At 38.3% G+C, this 19,044-nt stretch overlaps 4 protein-coding genes across 4 annotated transcripts; 1 reads left to right on the top strand and 3 right to left on the bottom strand.

The window, feature by feature from the left end:
• Positions 1 to 2,131: 2,131 nt before the first annotated feature.
• LOC103331680 (PLAC8 family protein) lies at positions 2,132 to 5,688 on the bottom strand. Its single transcript, XM_008234322.3, has 5 exons — positions 5,507 to 5,688; positions 5,285 to 5,395; positions 4,820 to 4,934; positions 4,037 to 4,302; positions 2,132 to 2,915 (listed from the first exon to the last, which is right to left on the bottom strand). Exons 2-5 carry the CDS (start codon positions 5,393 to 5,395, stop codon positions 2,640 to 2,642), a joined length of 768 nt encoding a protein of 255 aa, XP_008232544.2. The 5' UTR covers positions 5,507 to 5,688; the 3' UTR covers positions 2,132 to 2,639.
• Positions 5,689 to 6,532: 844 nt separating this feature from the next.
• Positions 6,533 to 8,628, top strand: LOC103331679 (uncharacterized). The gene is made up of 4 exons (XM_008234321.3): positions 6,533 to 7,034; positions 7,598 to 7,745; positions 7,850 to 7,943; positions 8,242 to 8,628. Exons 1-4 carry the CDS (start codon positions 6,760 to 6,762, stop codon positions 8,505 to 8,507), a joined length of 783 nt encoding a protein of 260 aa, XP_008232543.2. The 5' UTR covers positions 6,533 to 6,759; the 3' UTR covers positions 8,508 to 8,628.
• Positions 8,629 to 8,689: 61 nt separating this feature from the next.
• Positions 8,690 to 14,285, bottom strand: LOC103331677 (uncharacterized). The gene is given in 10 exon segments (XM_008234320.2): positions 8,690 to 9,037; positions 9,470 to 9,568; positions 9,655 to 9,742; positions 10,084 to 10,187; positions 10,639 to 10,716; positions 11,129 to 11,251; positions 11,910 to 11,988; positions 12,300 to 12,396; positions 12,739 to 14,061; positions 14,064 to 14,285. Coding segments are annotated over 10 exon segments (2,205 nt in total). The 5' UTR covers positions 14,185 to 14,285; the 3' UTR covers positions 8,690 to 8,944.
• A 1,072-nt stretch (positions 14,286 to 15,357) lies between these two features.
• On the bottom strand, positions 15,358 to 18,617 carry LOC103331748 (uncharacterized). Its single transcript, XM_089051733.1, has 4 exons — positions 17,318 to 18,617; positions 16,982 to 17,060; positions 16,626 to 16,692; positions 15,358 to 16,170 (listed from the first exon to the last, which is right to left on the bottom strand). The coding sequence occupies exons 1-4, from the start codon at positions 18,555 to 18,557 to the stop codon at positions 15,424 to 15,426; spliced, it is 2,133 nt and encodes a 710-aa protein (XP_088907859.1). The 5' UTR covers positions 18,558 to 18,617; the 3' UTR covers positions 15,358 to 15,423.
• Positions 18,618 to 19,044: the final 427 nt, after the last annotated feature.

The raw sequence follows: 19,044 nt of genomic DNA, 5'->3' as shown, positions 1-19,044 counted from the left end.
GTATCCTCATCATCAGATTCCTTTTCAACATATTCATACTCATCCTTCACAATCATATTGTGCAAAATTATACACGTCATCATGATTGAGTGGAGGTTATCCTTGCACCACATACGTGCAGGGCCTCGAACAATAGCCTATCGAGCCTGTAGTATTCCAAATGCTCTTTCAACATCCTTCTTGTATGTTTCTTGCATTTGTGCAAAAAGCCTTTTATTTAGGTTATCAGGAGGAGAAGAGATGGTCTTCACCAAAGTAGCCCAACGGGAGTAGATCCCATCTGCCAAATAGAAGCCCAAATGGTATTGATTTCCATTGACAATATATCTAACATAAGGAGCCATTCTATGTACCACATCATTGAACAATGGAGAACGAGCTAAAATGTTGATATCATTGTTGGATCTAGCGTCTCCAAAAAGGCATGACATATCCATGTGTTGTACGAGGCCATGGCCTCTAGCACATTAGTTTTTTTTTTTTTTGGGGTGACCGGTAAATTGGCATGCCCAAGTATATGGGTAGTTCTTCCATTCCCAGTGCATGCAGTCAAAACTTCCTAACATGCCTAGGAAGCCTCAACGGCTTGCCTTGTGCAATAGCCTGTAAAGGTCAATTGGATTTGGAGGCATGAGGTACCGTTGTCCATACACGGCTTCAACAATGCAACAAAACTTACGGAGTGATTCCAAAGCTGTGCTTTCACCTAATCTACAAGATGCTCGTCAGTTGTGCCAACCGAGCATCCCTATGCGAGCATACAAAAGACAACGGTTAACTTTTGCTCAGGGGATAGCCATTGTCGGCCAAGCCCGTCTTTTTTCTGGCGAAAATATGGCTTGTGGTTGACATCATCATTCAAGATGTGGTAAAACAACTCTTTCCGCATTCAGAACCACCTACGAAAGTCCGTACTATTAAAATGTGGCCTTTCAACGAAGTAGTTGGACATGAGATTGCGATGACGATTTTCCCTTTCACGGTTCTTGTACTCACGACCGACTACCGACCCACCATATTTGGTGACTTCATTCTCCAGTGAAGTATGGTGGAAAATGGCTTGTATCACTTTATGATGATGTTCCTCATCATTTGAATCATCATTAAACATAAAGGAAAAGATGGCCTTGCCACGGTTATCCATTGAAAGCTTGAAATGATATGAAAAGTATGAGAATGAAGAAGATGATGTGCTTGAATGATATGAAAAGTAAAGTATGAGAATGAAGAAGAAGATGATGTGCTTGAATGATATGAAAAGTAAAGTATGAGAATGAAGAAGATGATGTGCTTGAAATGATATGAAAAGTATGAGAATGAAAGGAAATTGATGAAATTGACAAAGGAAAAATCAATTGAGAAATAAAAAAATATATTTTTGGTAGATTAATTGAGAAATGGGTGAGTATTTATAGAGTTTGGAGTGAGTTTTAGGGTTGGGTTTGATTTATATTAATTTAAAATATTATTTTGACCTTTGAATTTAGCCGTTGGAATTTTTTTTTTACCGTTAAAATAGCTTAGATTTAATCTATATCTTTGATTTAAGTTACTATTAGAATATTTATAAAAAAAATGAAATTTGAATTGTTATTGTTGGATTCCAACGACAACATAACCAAAATGTGACATGTGGCAAGTTGCTGCGTAAGGCAGCAGACAAGCACTGCAGCGCGGGCCCTAATCTGATTTCTTGCACATGGGCTACGCCAACAGCATGTGGGCTCAATTGAAATTTTTTTAGGTCTAGGCAATAGCTGGACTACTATTTGTCCCTAAGTTTGAGTTTTCCCAAATTTTGGCCATTTCATTTTCTTGGGTTGGAAGAAGTTTTGGGCTATAATTTGGGATATTTTGGGTTTGGCCTTATAGATTGAAGATGGCCTTACGAAGAGATTTTGAGAGATGAGGTGGAAAAAATAAAACATATAAAAAGTATTTCGGGTTGGTCTTAGTCCGGTCTGATTATTTGAAATTTTAGTTTCATGATTTGAACCATCTATTTTTTATGACCCAGGTCAAACACGACTCATAGGTAAAATAATCCAAATCAAGAATAATTAATCATCTAGTTGTTACTGGAAAACTAATCACAGTGAATTGGCTAAAAGCATTTGAAAGACTATAATAAAAATTAAATATCTAATGAATTTCCAATTTTGAGATTGCTTACATGAATGATCTTTGAAGGAAAAACTAACAAATGAATCATTTGAATCAGGAAATTACCGGTGTGAGGTAGTGCATGTGATTCCACACCCCTAATATCGCTTGTATAAAATAAAATATAAAATAAGAACAATTCTTACATTTTTCTAGCTTAATTTTTGTAGTAAAATTGATAATATTGCACAGATGTGACAGTCTTGAAGTAGGAGTTTCTTAGTTGACTACTATAAGGCAAAATCCATGGGTCAATGAAATTGGTGTCAAAATAATGAACCTTTCTAAACCCTTAGAAAGGAATCAACTTGATGACAATAACAAAGCCTCATATGATGTTTCTCAAAAGCAACAGATCTTGCATCCTAATGATGCTCGAGGGTCTTCAAATTTCTGCACAGGTTGTTGATCTTCTAAAGACTCGAAATGTATGGAAAGAAAGATTCTTTTCATGTATGTAGCAAAATGCTAATCCTCTACACAGGCTGCAGGGCCAACTCCATATTGGTGTTTTTATGATCAGAAGACTCTGCAGACGAAGCAGCATCATTGTGTTCATGACCCGTAGACTCTGAAGACGAAGCAGCATCCTTGTTCTCTCCAGAGTTCATCTCTTGAACTGGTGGAGGGGCAACAAGGGTCATCGTATTGGAAGTATTATCAGATAGGTGGTTCCTCATCTCCCTGTGCTCTTGACACAAAGCACACCAGTGCATGCAGCAGTGCACCAGGCATGGATCACAGGGTGAATCCTGCAGAAAAGTAGCACACTAAGTCAGAACCCATCACCACTATAGGTGTTAATGTTCAAATGAAATAATCCTAAAAGAGTTCATTAGTTTTTTCAGGAAGGGAAACAGATTTCAGGGCTTTCTTTCCATAATAAAAGCTAACACTAAATTACTTTTTTCTGAAAGCAATTGTTACAAACCTCAAGCTACTCTTTCATAAACAAAATATTATGTGTTTCCACCAAAAATTTAAAGCTGTAAATCTTGAGGTTTTGAAAACAGGAACCCTTGATATCATGTCTCAAGGGCCCCGGTATTAGCTCTAAAAATTGGAGTATCTAAACCATTTGATTACTAATGTGTTGATGGCTTCTTTCTATGACCACTTAGGTCTTTTATTTAGATACATCTTTTCAGCATGCAATGCTAGTCATCAGAGAAATTTAAATATAGATATTGATAGCAGAAAAGTAAACAAATACATTTAAAGGCTAAAATTCATCCATTTCACATTCTATCTGGGAAACTGATTAACAAATGAATTTTTATTTATTTTTATCCTACTTAAGTTTAGAAGGAAGTATTGAAGAAAGATAAATTTCAAGCATATATATGAAAATAAATGAAGTCTGCTCTTTCTGAAGCATCAGTACTACTAACACATAAAATTATCGAAGTAAACACTGATTAAAAAACAATCTTGTATCTAAAAGCTCCTTATAGCAGACAATGTAGATAATTGATTTGCTGACCAGCTGAGGATAGTGCAAAGGCAATTTAGCAAACAAACCATCTGGTTTACACGCACACAACAAAAGAACATCACACTTGAACGGGAAAGTCAAACACATGAATCAACATTTCATAGTATGACATAAATTCACATCAGAAGCTATATATTATATGTGAGACAAGAAAAACTTCACCTTATTAAAAGTAGGGCCTATCACCAAAAGCCATTTGTGTACAATGCAAAATCATGGGGAAAAAATTTAACAAAATAAATAGGAGAAAACATAAAATTATCTAAAGTACACAGGCCTTTTACATTTCAGAAATTTATTCACATTCTATTCTTCCAGATGATCTGATTTATTTTGCATGTAATTCCAAGTTCAAGAAATATAAGAACTGAAATTCACCTTGAGATGATACTTCTTTTGCAATGACTGCCTAAACAGTCCTGTGTAGATTGCACACATCCACCAGGCAAATAGCAATGTCTCACAGATGAGAACTGAAGTCTTAGGATCAAGACCATGAAAGAATCCTGTTGCTGCTGCAACTGCAATTCCTCCTTCAACACACATGGCATGGCAAACACAGGCATTGTTCCAGGGAATATCTTCTCGTATTGTTTCAACATTACGCCCAAACAGCACACATGGACAGAAAAGTCCAGTCCAGCCTGCAACATAAACACAATAAATTCAAGGAATTATGAATGATCAGGAAAATGTGATAAAATATATTCCATCAGGGTAGTGACATCTATTTTATCTCACTCAACTAATACTCTAAAATCTAAAAATCTTCACTCTTTTTCTTCAGAAAATCCAAACAAATCTAGGCACATTATGGTCTCAGCAAGGAACACAACATGTAAAAACTAGGAGAGTAACATAAATTTCCAAAATGCTATTCCTCTTTGGATACACAAAGCCTTCTGACCTGCTGAGGTGAGAACTGGTTGCATATAAAAACAATTTTGCTTAACTTGGACAATCTAAAGGTCTGACTTCCAAATCATTAGGTCACATTTTAACATTGTTTTTCTTTGCCTTATTAATCATCATAAGTGGGACACATTTAACCCTGTTTTTCTTCGCCTGATTAATCAACAAAAGTAGAAAATTAGGCTTTCAAACCGCCTCCCATCCAGAGAAAAAAGAAAACGAAAAGTGATACACCAGATGAACGCTTACAACTCTCAGGATCTTCAGCACAGCCAAATATCCCAGTTGTCCAATCTTCATCAGCTGGGGGTTGGTATCTTTCAGGCAGGGGTTGCCCACATTCCGCACATTTATCAACACTTAACTGTCCAATACTAAACATAATCATCAACACCAACAAAAAAAAAACACAAGGACAATATTTCAACATTAGATTGAGGTACATCACATAGATAAATGCACACTAAAACATGTCACCTCAATGTCAGAAATATCATTAGCATTGCACTTATAATTTAAAAACAGAGGAGAGGTTTCTAAGAATATCAATTATAAGCAAACCCAGAAGCTAATTTGCAACAAGATAGAAGAAATCCTCATGAAAACACAAAAACAACAGAAAACCAACATCCAACATTATCATTTTTCTCAGATATGAACCTAAATTTGCGATTTTCTGCAAAAAAATCGAAGCCCAGGAAGTGAAAGAAGGACCTGAGGAATTTGAATCGGTTGGTTGAGCTCTCCAGGGTTGATATCTTCCGTTGGCGCTTCTTGTTCCCTCGTCAGCTTCACGTACCTCGATTGGGGATTTCCATCAGCCATCTGGTCCAACCCAAACCCACATTATACATTTCCTTCATATTTGATATACATGTATGTATAACTCTTATATATAACATGGATAAAAAATGGAAATCAGTGAGGAAAATGTACCTTGGAATTAAAGAAACACAAAAAAAGAAAAAAATGGGAAAGCTACTCCAGATGTGGAGGAGTTTCTGAGAGAATGGTGTACAAATCTATGAGGCTGTTCTTTGTTGCTTTCTTTCTCAACGCAACGCGTCCTCTTCGGCTCTTCATTCACTCTCAAACGTCATGTCTTAATAGCAGCAGCAATTGGAAATGCACATCAATTTTGCATTAATGGAACAAATTAAGTATATAACAACGACGTCGTATTTCCACCATAGATCTTTTTTAATTATTGTTTTTTGGCTTTTTAAGTAGTGTCATCGAGACGAAAAAAACTTACTTATAGCGGAATATAAGCTGTTTCTTTATCTCGAATACTTGATGACACGCGAAAAAGTTATCACATATATCGTTGTGTTATTGACCTGAATAGTAAAAGGTGTTATCTCCATTACATGAGAGTTTTTTCGATAGAGGCGGATTGAGCCAACCAGAGAACCTATCTATGTTTTGTCACAACTCACAAATTTCTTTTGAAGTGGAAGAGTTCATAAAAGTTTGTCCATATTTGTCCAAAATGAGGTGTGAAAATGGAGTGTAATTACTACATTATCTTCAAATTCTAAGTTTGGTATTGAACTTGTCTAATATTTGAAGGGTATAGTTGAGATTAAACCGTCTTTGGGTGACAAAGAGGGTCCTCTTAAGTATTTATACTTGAACGAGTGCGTGATAACTATTTCATCCGCACTAAGTTACTTATCTTAGAACCACAATAAAGTTCAATTTTGGATATCTATTTATGGCAAGTTAAGGTTTTATTTATGGTTTATCACAATGTTAGTTTACTCGAGCTTTTTTTTTTATTTTTCTTTCTATACGAGCGATATTAAAGAGGAGGGAATCGAGTCTAGGACGTGGAATCGCATAAATAAATATTCTTAACCATTTGAGCTACAAACCCTTACTATTGGCTCTTTAAAATGATTGAAAATCTTCTATGTATCCATCTTACAATTCTGAACCCCAAAGAAAAGAAAAAAAACATATATGAAAGGAAGCAACGGCCCAAAATAGATCAACATGGGCCTCTGGGAAAGGATGAGATTTCTCAGAATAGTTTACAACAGATTGGCTAAACATCAGGTGTTGAATCCTTGACGTGTAGATATGAAAACCAACAAACAACATTAACAAGAGAAAAACGCCAGTTCTTTTTTTTTTGCACTTCAACTCAGACGAGCCTCAGCAGATTGAAGAAAGAAAGAACAGCCATGGGAGGAGGAACCATGCATATTGACCTGCCCACCATCCGCATCAAACATTCTTCTTCGTCTTCTTCCAAGCTTCCAGTTTCATCCAGTTATGTTGCCACTGTTAAACCCTCTTGTTCTGCTACATACTGTTTCTGTGGAAGTGAGAGTTGCAGAAAACTAGAGCTTGCATATGGAAAAGAAGACAAAAGAGCAAGTGGGTCTAATCTGAGCTCTGTTTTTGGGCCTGTTCCTTCCCAATTTGAAGTCCAAAATGCAATAACTGCTCTTCTCAAGTAAGTATTTTTATTTTTATTTTCTTTATACAAGCGATATTTTACTTTAATCTAATCTAATCTAAATTACCGGGAGGGGGATTCGAACTCAAGTAAGTATTATTAACTTTACAAAATTTTTAAATTTTTGGGGTATGATTCTTTTGATGGGGGTATGTTATCTACTCTGTTATGGAACTCAAATTTTGTCCACGGAGGAGATGTTCAATCAATCCCATGAAAAGTAGTCAAGATTTTACTTATTTTCATATAATCTAAATCTTTAGCTTTATTTTTATGTTTATATTTCCTTGGATGTCTTTTCCTTATTTTACTTGATGATTATATTTCCTCTCACCTTAATTTAGTTTTATGTTTTTGGAAAACTGATCAAATTTCCCATGCAAATTTCTTTTAGCTGACTTGATGAAATGAAGGGAGGGAAAAACTGTGTTCATTAATGATTGCTTACACAAGCTTAACTTAAACATTAATAAATTATTTTATTTGATTAAGTGATTTGATTAACTTCTTGTTGATTGAGACTTTGAATGTTTCTGATATCATATTTCCATCTTGACCAGTTTTATGCAAGGGATAACTTCATCTCAGCCAGAGTTTCAATGGCTTCAGCAAATATTGGATTGCTGTGTTACAAGAAAGTTGCTCTCCTATGGACAAAGAAGAGTTTATGAGGCTTTCCAATTGTTGCAGACGGATCCTTGTGTTAAGGTGTCTTCTCTTAACCACTTGAGTTACAAGTCCCTTGCTCGTCTTTTACGTTGTGCTGTTTTTTCTCCCAAAATGTTTACTTGAGTAATCTAACTCGAATGCAGAGACTGGTGGTCTCCCTTTCATCTGATAAAGCCCTATGGGAAGCTGTTACCAACAATGAGTTGGTCAAGAAGCTCCAAGAGCCTATCTTCCCTGGTATGCATTTCCACTTATCTCATACTTAATTTACTTGGAAATATTTTTTTGGGGGTATCTTAAATAGATTTCTCATGCACAAACTGGGCAACACCTATTTCATTGATGCATATTTGTTTTATTTTTTCTGTTATCAGTTGTCTTTCTACATTAACTGGTCTTAGAGTAGTGTTTTTGATAAACAGAAAAGTATAACTAGGAAACCACTTTGCTTTTATTCTTCCATGGCAATAAACATTGCCTGCTACTAAATTTATTTTCATTACACTAATCTCTATCTTTGTGGCTCAAAATGAAGGGCTGCCTCAGAGTGAAAACGAAGAACCAGAATTATCTACACGAATTATGAGGTGGATTATGGATGTTACAAAAGCAAAAATTATGCAACTTATTGAGACATTTCAATCGCTCGTGAATGAGATGTTTCTACCTCCAGAAACTCCTCAGAGTGAAAACCCTACGGCGGACGACGATGATCAGTTCGAAGCAAAAGTTAGGTCTTCATTGCTTCTCTCTGTTGTGATTCTCTTAATTGTGGTTGTTACTCGATTCCACAAGGCCTGATCACCAGATCAGCTTCGGAAAATGGTTGTACAAAGATAAGCACCTTGGCCATCATAAGTCCCATTTATGTACAAATATTGTTTTATTAAATAAAGTTTTAAATCATCTTTTGCCACTGTCACTGGGGACTACTAGACTACTATATCAAGGTAGAAAAATAATCCACGAAACCACATTTGGAATAATCTGCGAAACCTCTTTCGGTAAGAAAGATGGGGTTCTTAAAACAGTCAATTACACGAGCAAAATCATTATGGAGGTCAAGTAAACATTCACAAACTGTTAATAGAGATTTGAATATCTGATATAATCATCTTATCCAGGAAGAACATTTATGCACCGCAATGGTGATTACAATGAATATTTGGCATACATCAATCTCAAACAGTTAGAACCTGATCTTGGAGGAAAATAAAGGTAGTTTACACTTCTAAAGATCAGGACATCCAGTATTTTGGACTCATTAATTCACGATCTGCAGCAGGACCTTGATTGGCAAGCTTCTGAATTCGCGATGAGAACTCTTCAGCCTGATGAAATGGAGGAAGATCAGTGTTCCAATTAAAATCAACGTGCATCTGAAAATATAGATCGAATAGTAACACGTGTATTTGAAGAACACTTCTCTGCACACATTTCGATATTACAAATGTTGGTATGTACGAAAACAAAATAACAAAATACCAAAAAACTAAAGAATAAACTGAGATTCTTTAATAAGAACAAGTGCACTTTCCCCCTCCCCAACTTTTCTAACTTAAAGGAAACAGCGAGTTTGAGATTTTATGATTCTCCAGACTTGCAACTCTTCCATAACTACCAGCACATGGGTGCCCAAAACAAACACCAGATCAGCAAGTCCTTGTATTTTACACCTCCTATTTACTAATAAAACCAACTAAGTGCATCCCTTTTAAAGCTAATTATAATAACTCAAAAAACTATGCAACAAAGATACTAACCTTTTCATCAATCCACATTAAAGAACTGAGCTGATTGTTTAAGATTCGTACAACCACATCTAATGGAGCCATCCCATCATTTGTATCAAGTTCTCCTCCCTATACAAAATGAAAGCATCGTTATACTCGTCTACATATGTTGGAAAAGCTTATTAAGAAGTAGAAACACCACTGAAAACCTTTACCTGGTTGGCATTTAGGGTCTGAATAATTGATTTGATCTGTTCTGTCACCTGCTCCAGTTCTCTCTCTATAAACTCAGCTTGCTCATACCTGCAATTGAAATCAGAATAGTGAGAAAAGAGGAACCTTTATGCCAATTTCCACAAAATATAGCCTGACAATCAACAGACTAATCCCATAAACCAACAATAATTGGCTAGTTCATGCTCCCTATACTCCACGTCAAGTCACCAAACTCAATTGAGTATGAACACACTTCACAATTTGATTTCAGGAATGGTGACACCAAAATGTTCAGATTTCTTAATGTGAAAAATGTACTATTGGAATAGGGAAAAGAAAAAACATATGAAATTGGTCCAGAAACATAGAGCTGCCAAAAATATTTCCATCACATAAATTAAAACAATAGCAATAGTACAATAACTCACATAGCATCTCTTGTTGATGCAGCTTCATCATCAAGAACCAATCCACGCTCGTCCTTGTATATACGCTCAGCTTCTTCTTCCATGCTTTGCAAAGCCTTATCAACCTAACAATATAACCAGAAGAAGGAACCTTATCATGCATATATTTGCAATTTCTGTGGTCTATAGGCAGCTCTGTATGTTCTTGTGCTTACAAATTTCTGGAAGGCTACTAACTGAACTAACAAAAGTAAGCTTCTATGTATCAGCTTTACGGCTTGAAACATACACAAAAGTTAAAAGAGAAGATTTTAATAATTATAATGGCCTCCACAAAGATAATCACAATGTGTGATTTTATTTGTGTGCCCACGACATGCAAATCTAAGGGGATCAATCGCAGACCTCATCTTACAAATAAAAGAGTAGCTTCATAAATCAAGGAAACAACAATTGAGATGCATCAGTATAGACTATATACAAAGACGGGCATAATGAGGGCTATCCCAAAATTAGTGCCCAGCAATACAAATTATAGCAGTGTATGGTAAAAATACAAAAGACTTATGAAAGTACCTCTTGCTGATGAGTCTCAATTAACTCTAGCTGCCGCTCCAAGTTAGCTTGGGTTTCAACCACTTTCGCCACTTCAATCTAAATAATTAAAACATATGGAAGTTAAACATTATTATTAATCAAAACAAATTCTAAACAATTCCATATTACTACATAAGAACAGTGTAAATAAATAAAGAAAAACCGGCAGATGAAGGAAAACAGATAGGCATAGTAGAAGAAAGAAGAAATGGAAAAATCAATCTGTGCATGCTTATATAAGTAGTCTTTTTATCTTCAATACAGCAAAATAAGGAACACAAACTGATTGTCCCTTATTACTTACATGGATATGATATATTGCTATGAGTAAAAGCACTACTCACTGAAGACATCAACTAAATGAAGTTTACTACGGTATCAACATACAGAATTGAAAACTGGCTTTAACTTCATATATCTCAACCAGTATACTTAGACGAGTTCTCTGATATATTGGGAAATAGATCACCTCGAGTCTAAGAAGAACATCACGGTTCTGCAAAATTCTCTTGTCCCAGTCTGCTATTGCATTGGCCTGCTTTCGGAATTTTCCAGTACGTTCTTGGAGCTCAGCATTCCACTCCTTGATGATCTTCAATTAAAGTAAAAAAAGAAAATGAATCACAAGGAATATAATTTTTTTTAATTTTAATGAGAAAACAAGGAATAGATTAGATAGGTCATAATACAGAAAGAATTTATCATCGGTAATAAAATGGAGTTGCATTGATAACATTAGAGGGAGTGGGGTAGAGAAACTGGTATTGACAGGTATTTCCTTAAAGAGGTGTGTCACCTTTCATTCTTTTGACAAGAATATATAAGTGGACCTTAAAAATGAAAGTAGTAGCAAACAAAAGATGAAAAAAAATTGAAGTGAGTACTCCACATAGTTGTAGAGGGTATCGTAAATTCAATGGCCTATCTCTGAGGGGGTTCAAATGTTATTTGGATAAACACGGATTTTCATTCTTAGTTTCCTTTTATTCTTTTCAATTCCTGGACTAGCCTTTCAACGAAAACATAAACCATTCTTTAAGTTGTGCAAGACTGAATTTATAGTATAATATTATGTGTGTGTGACAGAATATATTTTGCCTTCACCACATTTAATGCTCGCTAGTTGAATTTTCAAAATATTTTGTTCATAAAGCCTAGCATATGAAAGTTGGATTTAAGCGGCACTTCGCTCATAAAGCTGCATAGGAAAACAACATTACTAAAAACAAAGAGGCAAATATATGAAGTACCTCCTCCACAGTCTTCCCTGTGATCTCAGACGGTAATTTTGGTGCAGTAGATACTGTAGTGCTGACAGTTGAAGTTGTCCTATAAGACAAGAAGGACAGAAGAGCAGAAGAGCAGAAGAGCAGAAGTCAGATAGAAGTCCCAAATCTTTACAACAACATGATAATTTGTACTACATTTTTTTTTTCTTTTCAATTTTCAGTTTTCACTAGATACTTTAAGTAAACCACAAAATTACTCAACAACACTCCATCTAATCTATCAAGTTTAATCTGCTCTTCCATAAGAAAACTTGTTCATAACAAGAAGAACATATGAAATACCGAAATGGATTAAGCCTAAAGCAAAAATGAACACAACGCAAAGTTATCACTAAGGCAAAGTACACAGACCCACTAGTGGAAGCCACAATAAGTGATGTTGATGTCTGAATTGCAGTGGTACTTGTACTGGTTGTCGTTGCAGCTACAAGTGCTGAAGTAGTGGCACCTACAGAATTACATTTGCACAATCACACTTCATCAGAACCTTTCTAGCAAACCAAAAATATACTTGAGCTAGACATGTAAATATTCAGAAAAACATGGTATTTTCATGTGCCTTGTGCAGTGATAACAAATACCAATTCAGGCACCAAGCACAAGGTACTCAAATTTCTCTAAACAAGTAGCCTCACAAAGTTAAAAGTCCTACACAACATAATCTCGCAATGCAATTCAGCATTCTACCCATACACCTATTCTAAATGGGAATTTAACCAATTTAGAGACAATTAACCCAAGAAAATTTCATAAAATATTCAAAATAGCCAAAGAGGGTTGAAATACTCACCAAATGCAGGCAAAGTCGTGGTTGGTTGCGCTTGTGATGAGGAAGCAGGCGTCGACCCTTTTGTCAGCGAGGAAAAGCCAGTATAAGAAGCAGCAGCAGTAGTAGTCCCTAAAGAAGCAGCTGCGGAGGACACTCCAAACCCTGTAAACAAACCTGCTGTGCTGGAAGGCGCAGCTGAGCTGGCAGGCGCCGCTATTGAAGCCGTTGCAACTGTACTCGAAACTGCAGAAGTAGTAGGAGTCGCACCGAAACTTGGCATAGAGAAAGAGGCTTGGGATGTAGTGCTAGCAGCTGGAGTCGAAGAAGCGCTTGTGGTGGTGACTGTCGAAAACAACGGGGCAGAAGGAGTTGAGAAGGACTGCAAGGTGGGCTTTGCGGTAGAAATGGGGGCAGCTGATAAGGAGGCATTGGAGAATCCGAAAGACAGTTGTGAAGCAGAGGAAGTGGGTGGTGCGAACGAGAAGCTTGGAGCGGTTGAAGCCGTTGCTGATGGAGTAACAGTGGTGGGTGTGGAGGTTGTTGGTGGCTTTGAAAGAGGTGAGGCGGTTGGGAACGAGAAGCCTGAAGAGGAACTCGAGAAGCTTGGGAATGAGGGTGTGGTTGACGCTGAAGACGACGAAGCAGAGCTGAACGAGGGTGTCGAAGAAACTGTGGAAGATGAGCCAAACAGGGAAGAGGGCGCGCTGTGTGTGAAGGAAGATGAGCTAAACAGAGATGAAGCAGAAGCGGAAGCGGAGCCAATCAGGGGTGAACTGGCTGCCGATACAGTTGCCCCGAACAAGGACGAAGAGGTGGACGACGGTGCTCCGAATAAAGTAGAAGCGGAAGCGGAGCCAATCAGGGGTGAACTGGCTGCCGATACAGTTGCTCCGAACAAGGACGAAGAGGTGGACGACGGTGCTCCGAATAAAGTAGAAGCGGAAGCGGAAGCGGGCGCCGATGCGGATGAGCCAAACAGGGGTTGGGATGGAGATGAACCAAACAGCGGAGTTGAAGCCGAGGAGCCAAACATGGATGATGGAGCCGAGGTTGCTGCTGAGGACCCGAATCCAAAAGAAGGGGCGGCAGCAGAGGAGGCTGCGGTGGCGGTGGAGACTCCGGATCCGAATCCGAAAGAAGGGGCCGGGCCGGAGCTAGGGTTAGAGGACCCAAAAGCGGGGGCGGAGGCGGGAGCGGAGGGGGAGGCGGTGGTGTTAATGGAGAAGGGGAAGGGAGATGAGGAGGAGGAAGGGTTTGAGGAAGTGGAGGCACTGAAGGAGGTTCCAAATGAGAACCCGGAGGTGGAGGTGGCGGCGTGTGCGGCAGTGGATCCGAATGGGGAAGGGAGGACCCGAGTAAGAACCCGGTTGAGGTGGCGGGGGAAGAGGCAGGAGGGTTGGTGAATGAGAAAGGCGTAGTGGACTGAGAAGAAGCGGCGGAGGAGGATCCGAATGGGAAGCCCGACATTGTTTTCCCTCTTCTCTCTTTTCCCTGCTCTCTTTGTAACAGTGTCACTGAGGTTTTTCAAATTTGGGGTTTTTGGGTTAACGCTTTCATTTTCAGAGAGGGTCTTTTTATTTTAAATTTATTTTAAATTTTTTTTAATTGTTTCCGAAGTGTGCAGTGTGCAGGTGCTTGTCAATGGCTTCAAAAGAGTTCATGGGCTGGACCTTACAATGAACACCCAGAAATTATTTCTGAACACCCAATACCATGACCCAATTTTAGAAAAATAGAATTTGTTTGGACACCCAACAGCATTTAAATTTGTTTATTTTCAAAGATGATACTAGCCTCTTGATACGCGCTCTCTCTTTTCGGTAAAAGATTATACTAGTTCCTTCTCTTTTAGATCAAAGATTATACTAGTCTTGCAAGGTTGGTCAAAGATTATACTAGTCTTGCAAGTTTGTATCTCAAATGGTTAAGAACATTTACCTTTACATCCAGGCCCCATTTGGTTAATGGGAAATGAGGCTTGGGAATAAGAATTCAATTGCTTTCACATGTTTGGTAAGTCCAGGCATGGGAAATGATTGTTTGGCACATGAGAAAGTAGGGGAGAAAGTGAAGCCCTCCTCTCAACTTGGGTTTTGTTTTCCCTCCTCCTAGGAAAGTTTGTGAAAATGAGCCAACATTCAATGCACAATTTTCATGACTATTTTGTCCATATGAACAATTTATAATTACAACATATCATTAAATGCATTCTTTTTTTATTTGATTTAATATGGGCATAATTGGAAAATTATACAAACTTTGTTTTCCATTTCTACTCAAAACAAACATGGGAAATGAAAAAAAGTGAAATCTCCCGGTTACTTTCCCGACATTACCAAACGTGGGAAATGAATCTTTCATTCTCATTTCTTGGGAAATGACATGTGAAGTGATTTCCTCTCAAATCCATTCCATGAACCAAATGGGGACTAGTTGTAGGTTTCATTCCCCCGTAATAACCTCAAAATTAATGTTTTGTTGTTATTATATTTCTGAAAAATCATGTTATGTCGTGTCAATATTTGTGGGCGTTTTATGAAGTTGGTTTGGTTTGGAAATAAGGATTTAAGTGAGTTTATTCTCAATTAGGATTTAGGACTAAAATGCCCATATGTTAAATATATTATAAAACGATTCCTCTTATCAATGCAAAAGACCAAGTTGTGGTTAAATCAGATTGGTAACAAGAGGACAGATTGTAATATTTCATTCGATCATCAAAGTTACGATACTGGTTAAAATAACTTTCAAAACTCTAAACTTGGCATCCATGTCTGCTCTCAATTTTGATCCTCTCAGAATTAATGCGTGAGACTCCTCCAATCCAGGTTGGGCAGTGGTGATTTGTTTTTGCAACTCCCAAGCATCTCTAAGGTTACGTTGCAATTTAATTCGTACTTCCTTTTCCTTAGTCTTGATGGCCTTGAGTTGTGTTTGCAATTTGGCAATCTCTGCTTCTACCTCTAGAGCTTCATTTTTGAGATACTGCAATTCGAAGTCCTGAGCAAAGCATTGAGATCTATCTTTCTCTAAATTTTCAGCAGATCTTTGATAGACATTTCTAGAGGTGATAGCTTGCTCGAAGGAAGTGTGAATTGTTCCCCACAAGTCTGCAGCTTGTTGAAACTCTTGAGCTGAAGTGACTCCAGAACTGAAAATAGACTTGGAGATGAGATTCTCTTCAGCCAAAATTTGTAAATTATTGATGAGTTCACCCACAGATTGATGGCCCTCTTCCACAGCAAAATCCTTGGCTTGCCAGAGCTTGATCCTACAAATGGCTTGTTCAGCCTTGACGCTGGGAGCAAGGCCAGAACTAGAAGAGCCTCCACATATTAATGCCAATTGAGTTTCCAGATCTAGAGCATCGAAATCCAGACTTGAGGGTTGTACTGGAGAGATGGGAGTAGAAGTCTGGACCTCAGCGGCAAGCTTGAAAGACGTAAGGGGAGCCTGACAAAACAGAGAAAGAATGGTCAGAGCAACTCAGAATCAGCCAACATAAGAAGACAACACTAGTCACTGAAGAAATGGAAAAATCAATCTGTGCATGCTTATATAAGTAGTCTTTTTCAATACAGCAAAAGAAGGAACACAAACTGATTGTCCCATGTTACTTACATGGATATGATACACAACTTCGAGTAAAAGCACTACTCACTGAAGATATCACGTAAATGAAGTTACTACTGTATCAACATACAGAATGAAAACTGGCTTTAAGTTCATATATCTCAACCAGTATACTTAAACAAGTTCTTGGAGCTCAGCATTCCACTCCTTAATGATCTTCAATTAAAGTAAAAAATAAAATGCATCACAAGGACTAGATTTCTTTTTAATGAGAACACAAGGCATGGGTTGGAAAACAACAGTAGTTAAAAAGAAGAGGAAAAAAAATGAAGTACCTCCTCCAGAGTCTTAGAAGGTAATTTTGGTGCAGTAGATATTGTAGTGCTGACAGTTGAACTTGTCCTATAAGACAAGCAGGACATTATAGCAGACGTCAGATAGAAGTCCCAAATCTTTATAAGGATATGATTATTTATTTTTCTTTTCAATTTTCGGTGGTCACTAGATAGTTTAGGTACACCACAAAGTACACAACAGCATTCCATCTAATGTTTCAAGTTTAATCTCGTGTTTGTTTCTTCCTAAGAAATCTTGTTTATAACAAGAAGAGCTATGAAATACCGAAAAGGATTAACCCTAAAGAAAAAACAGAACATAATGCAATGTTATCACTAAGGCAAAGTACACAGACCCACTAGTTGAAGCCTCAACAAGTGACGTTGATGTCTGAGTTGTTGTCATTGCAGCTACAGGTGCTGAAGTAGTAACACCTACAGAATTACATTTGCACACTTCATGAGAACCTTTCTAACAAACTAAAAATATACTCGAGCTAGACATGTACATATTCAGCAAAAAATGGGGTTATTTTGAAATGGTATTTTCATGTGCCTTGTGTAGTGATAACAAATACCAATTCAGGTACCAAGCACAAGGAACTCAAATTGCTCTATACAAGTAGACTCCAAAGTTAAAACTCCTACACAACAGAATTCTGGCATTGCAATTCAGCATTCTACCCATATACCAAATGCAGGCACAGTGGTGCTTGGTTGCGCTTGTGATGAGGAAGCAGGCGAAGACCCTTTTGTCAGCGAGGAAAAGCCAGTATAAGAAGAAGCAGCAGCAGCAGCAGCAGTATTCCCTACAGAAGCAGCTGCGGAGGACACTCCAAACCCCCATGTGCCGGACGGAGCAGCTGAGCTGGCAGGCGCTGCCATTGAAGCCTTTGCAACAGTACTTGAAACTGCAGAAGTAGTAAGAGGCATACCAAAAGCAGACAAAGTGGTGCTAGGTTGCGCTTGTGATGAGGAAGCAGGCGTCGACCCTTGAGTCAGCGAGGAAAAGCCAGTATAAGAAGCAGCAGCAGTAGTAGTCCCTAAAGAGGCAGCTGCGGAGGACATTCCAAACCCTGTAAACAAACCTGCTCTGCTGGAAGGCGCAGCTGAGCTGGCAGGTGCCGCTATTGAAGCGGTTGCAACTGTACTCGAAACTGCAGAAGTAGAAGGAGTCGCACTGAAACTCGGCATAGAGAAAGAGGCTTGGGTTGTAGTGCTAGCAGCTGGAGTCGAAGAAGCGCTTGTGGTGGTGACCGTCGAAAACAACGGGGCAGAAGGAGTTGAGAAGGACTGCGAGGTGGGCTTTGCGGTAGAAATGGGGGCAGCTGATAAGGCGGCATTGGAGAATCCGAAAGACAGTTGTGAAGCAGAGGAAGTGGGTGGTGCGAACGAGAAGCTTGGAGCGGTTGAAGCCGTTGCTGATGGAGTAACAGTGGTGGGTGTGGAGGTTGTTGGTGGCTTTGAAAGAGGTGAGGCTGTTGGGAACGAGAAGCCTGAAGAGGAACTCAAGAAGCTTGGGAATGAGGGTGTGGTTGAAGCTGAAGACGATGAAGCAGAGCTGAACAAGGGTGTTGAAGAAACTGTGGAAGATGAGCCAAACAGGGAATAGGGTGCGCTGTGTGTGAAGGAAGATGAGCTAAACAGAGATGAAGCAGAAGCGGAAGCGGAGCCAATCAGGGGTGAACTGGATGCCGATACAGTTGAATCCGAGGAGCAAAACCAAGATGATGGAGCGGAGGACGCTGCTGAGGACCTGAATCCGAAAGAATGGGCCGCGGCGGAGCTAGGGCTAGAGGACCCGAAAGCTGGGGCGGAGGACCATGAGAACCAGGTTGACGTGGCGGGGGAAATGACAGGAGGTTTGGTCGATGGTAAAGGCGTAAACTGAGAAGAAGCGGAGGAGGAGGATCCGAATGGGAAGCCCGACATTGTTTTCCCTCTTCTCTCTTTTCCCTGCTCTCTTCTAACAGTGTCACTGAGGCTCTTCAAAGTTGGAGTTTTTGGGTTAACGCTTTCATTTTCAGTGGGTCTGTTTCACTAAAACAATTAAAATGGAGGTTGAAATTATAAAAAAATCCAACACCCAAAATACTTTATAAATACACCCAAAATTCATCATTACACATACTCAAAACTCATTTATAAACACACCCAAAAAATATACAATTGTTGATTTTGGGGTTGATTTTGGGTGTGTTTCTATGTTTAAATAGTGTTTGAGTTTTTTTATAAATACATGTCTAGGATTGGGTTTATTTATAAATTTGTATTTTAAATTTTTAGAGATTTTCTATTTAAACTCCATACTTTTCTTTGTTCACCCTATATTCGAAGTTCATCCCAACTTCTAATTTAAATTTTATAATTCCTAAGAAAACCCCACTATCTTCCCAAACTACCCTTAAATACACCTCAA

This window comes from Prunus mume, linkage group LG5 (assembly GCF_029339155.1).
Source record: "Prunus mume cultivar Tortuosa linkage group LG5, ASM2933915v1, whole genome shotgun sequence".
Classification (NCBI taxonomy): domain Eukaryota; kingdom Viridiplantae; phylum Streptophyta; class Magnoliopsida; order Rosales; family Rosaceae; genus Prunus; species Prunus mume.
Note: the sequence above shows the minus strand (reverse complement) of the source record. Positions and strands in the feature narration are given on the sequence as shown.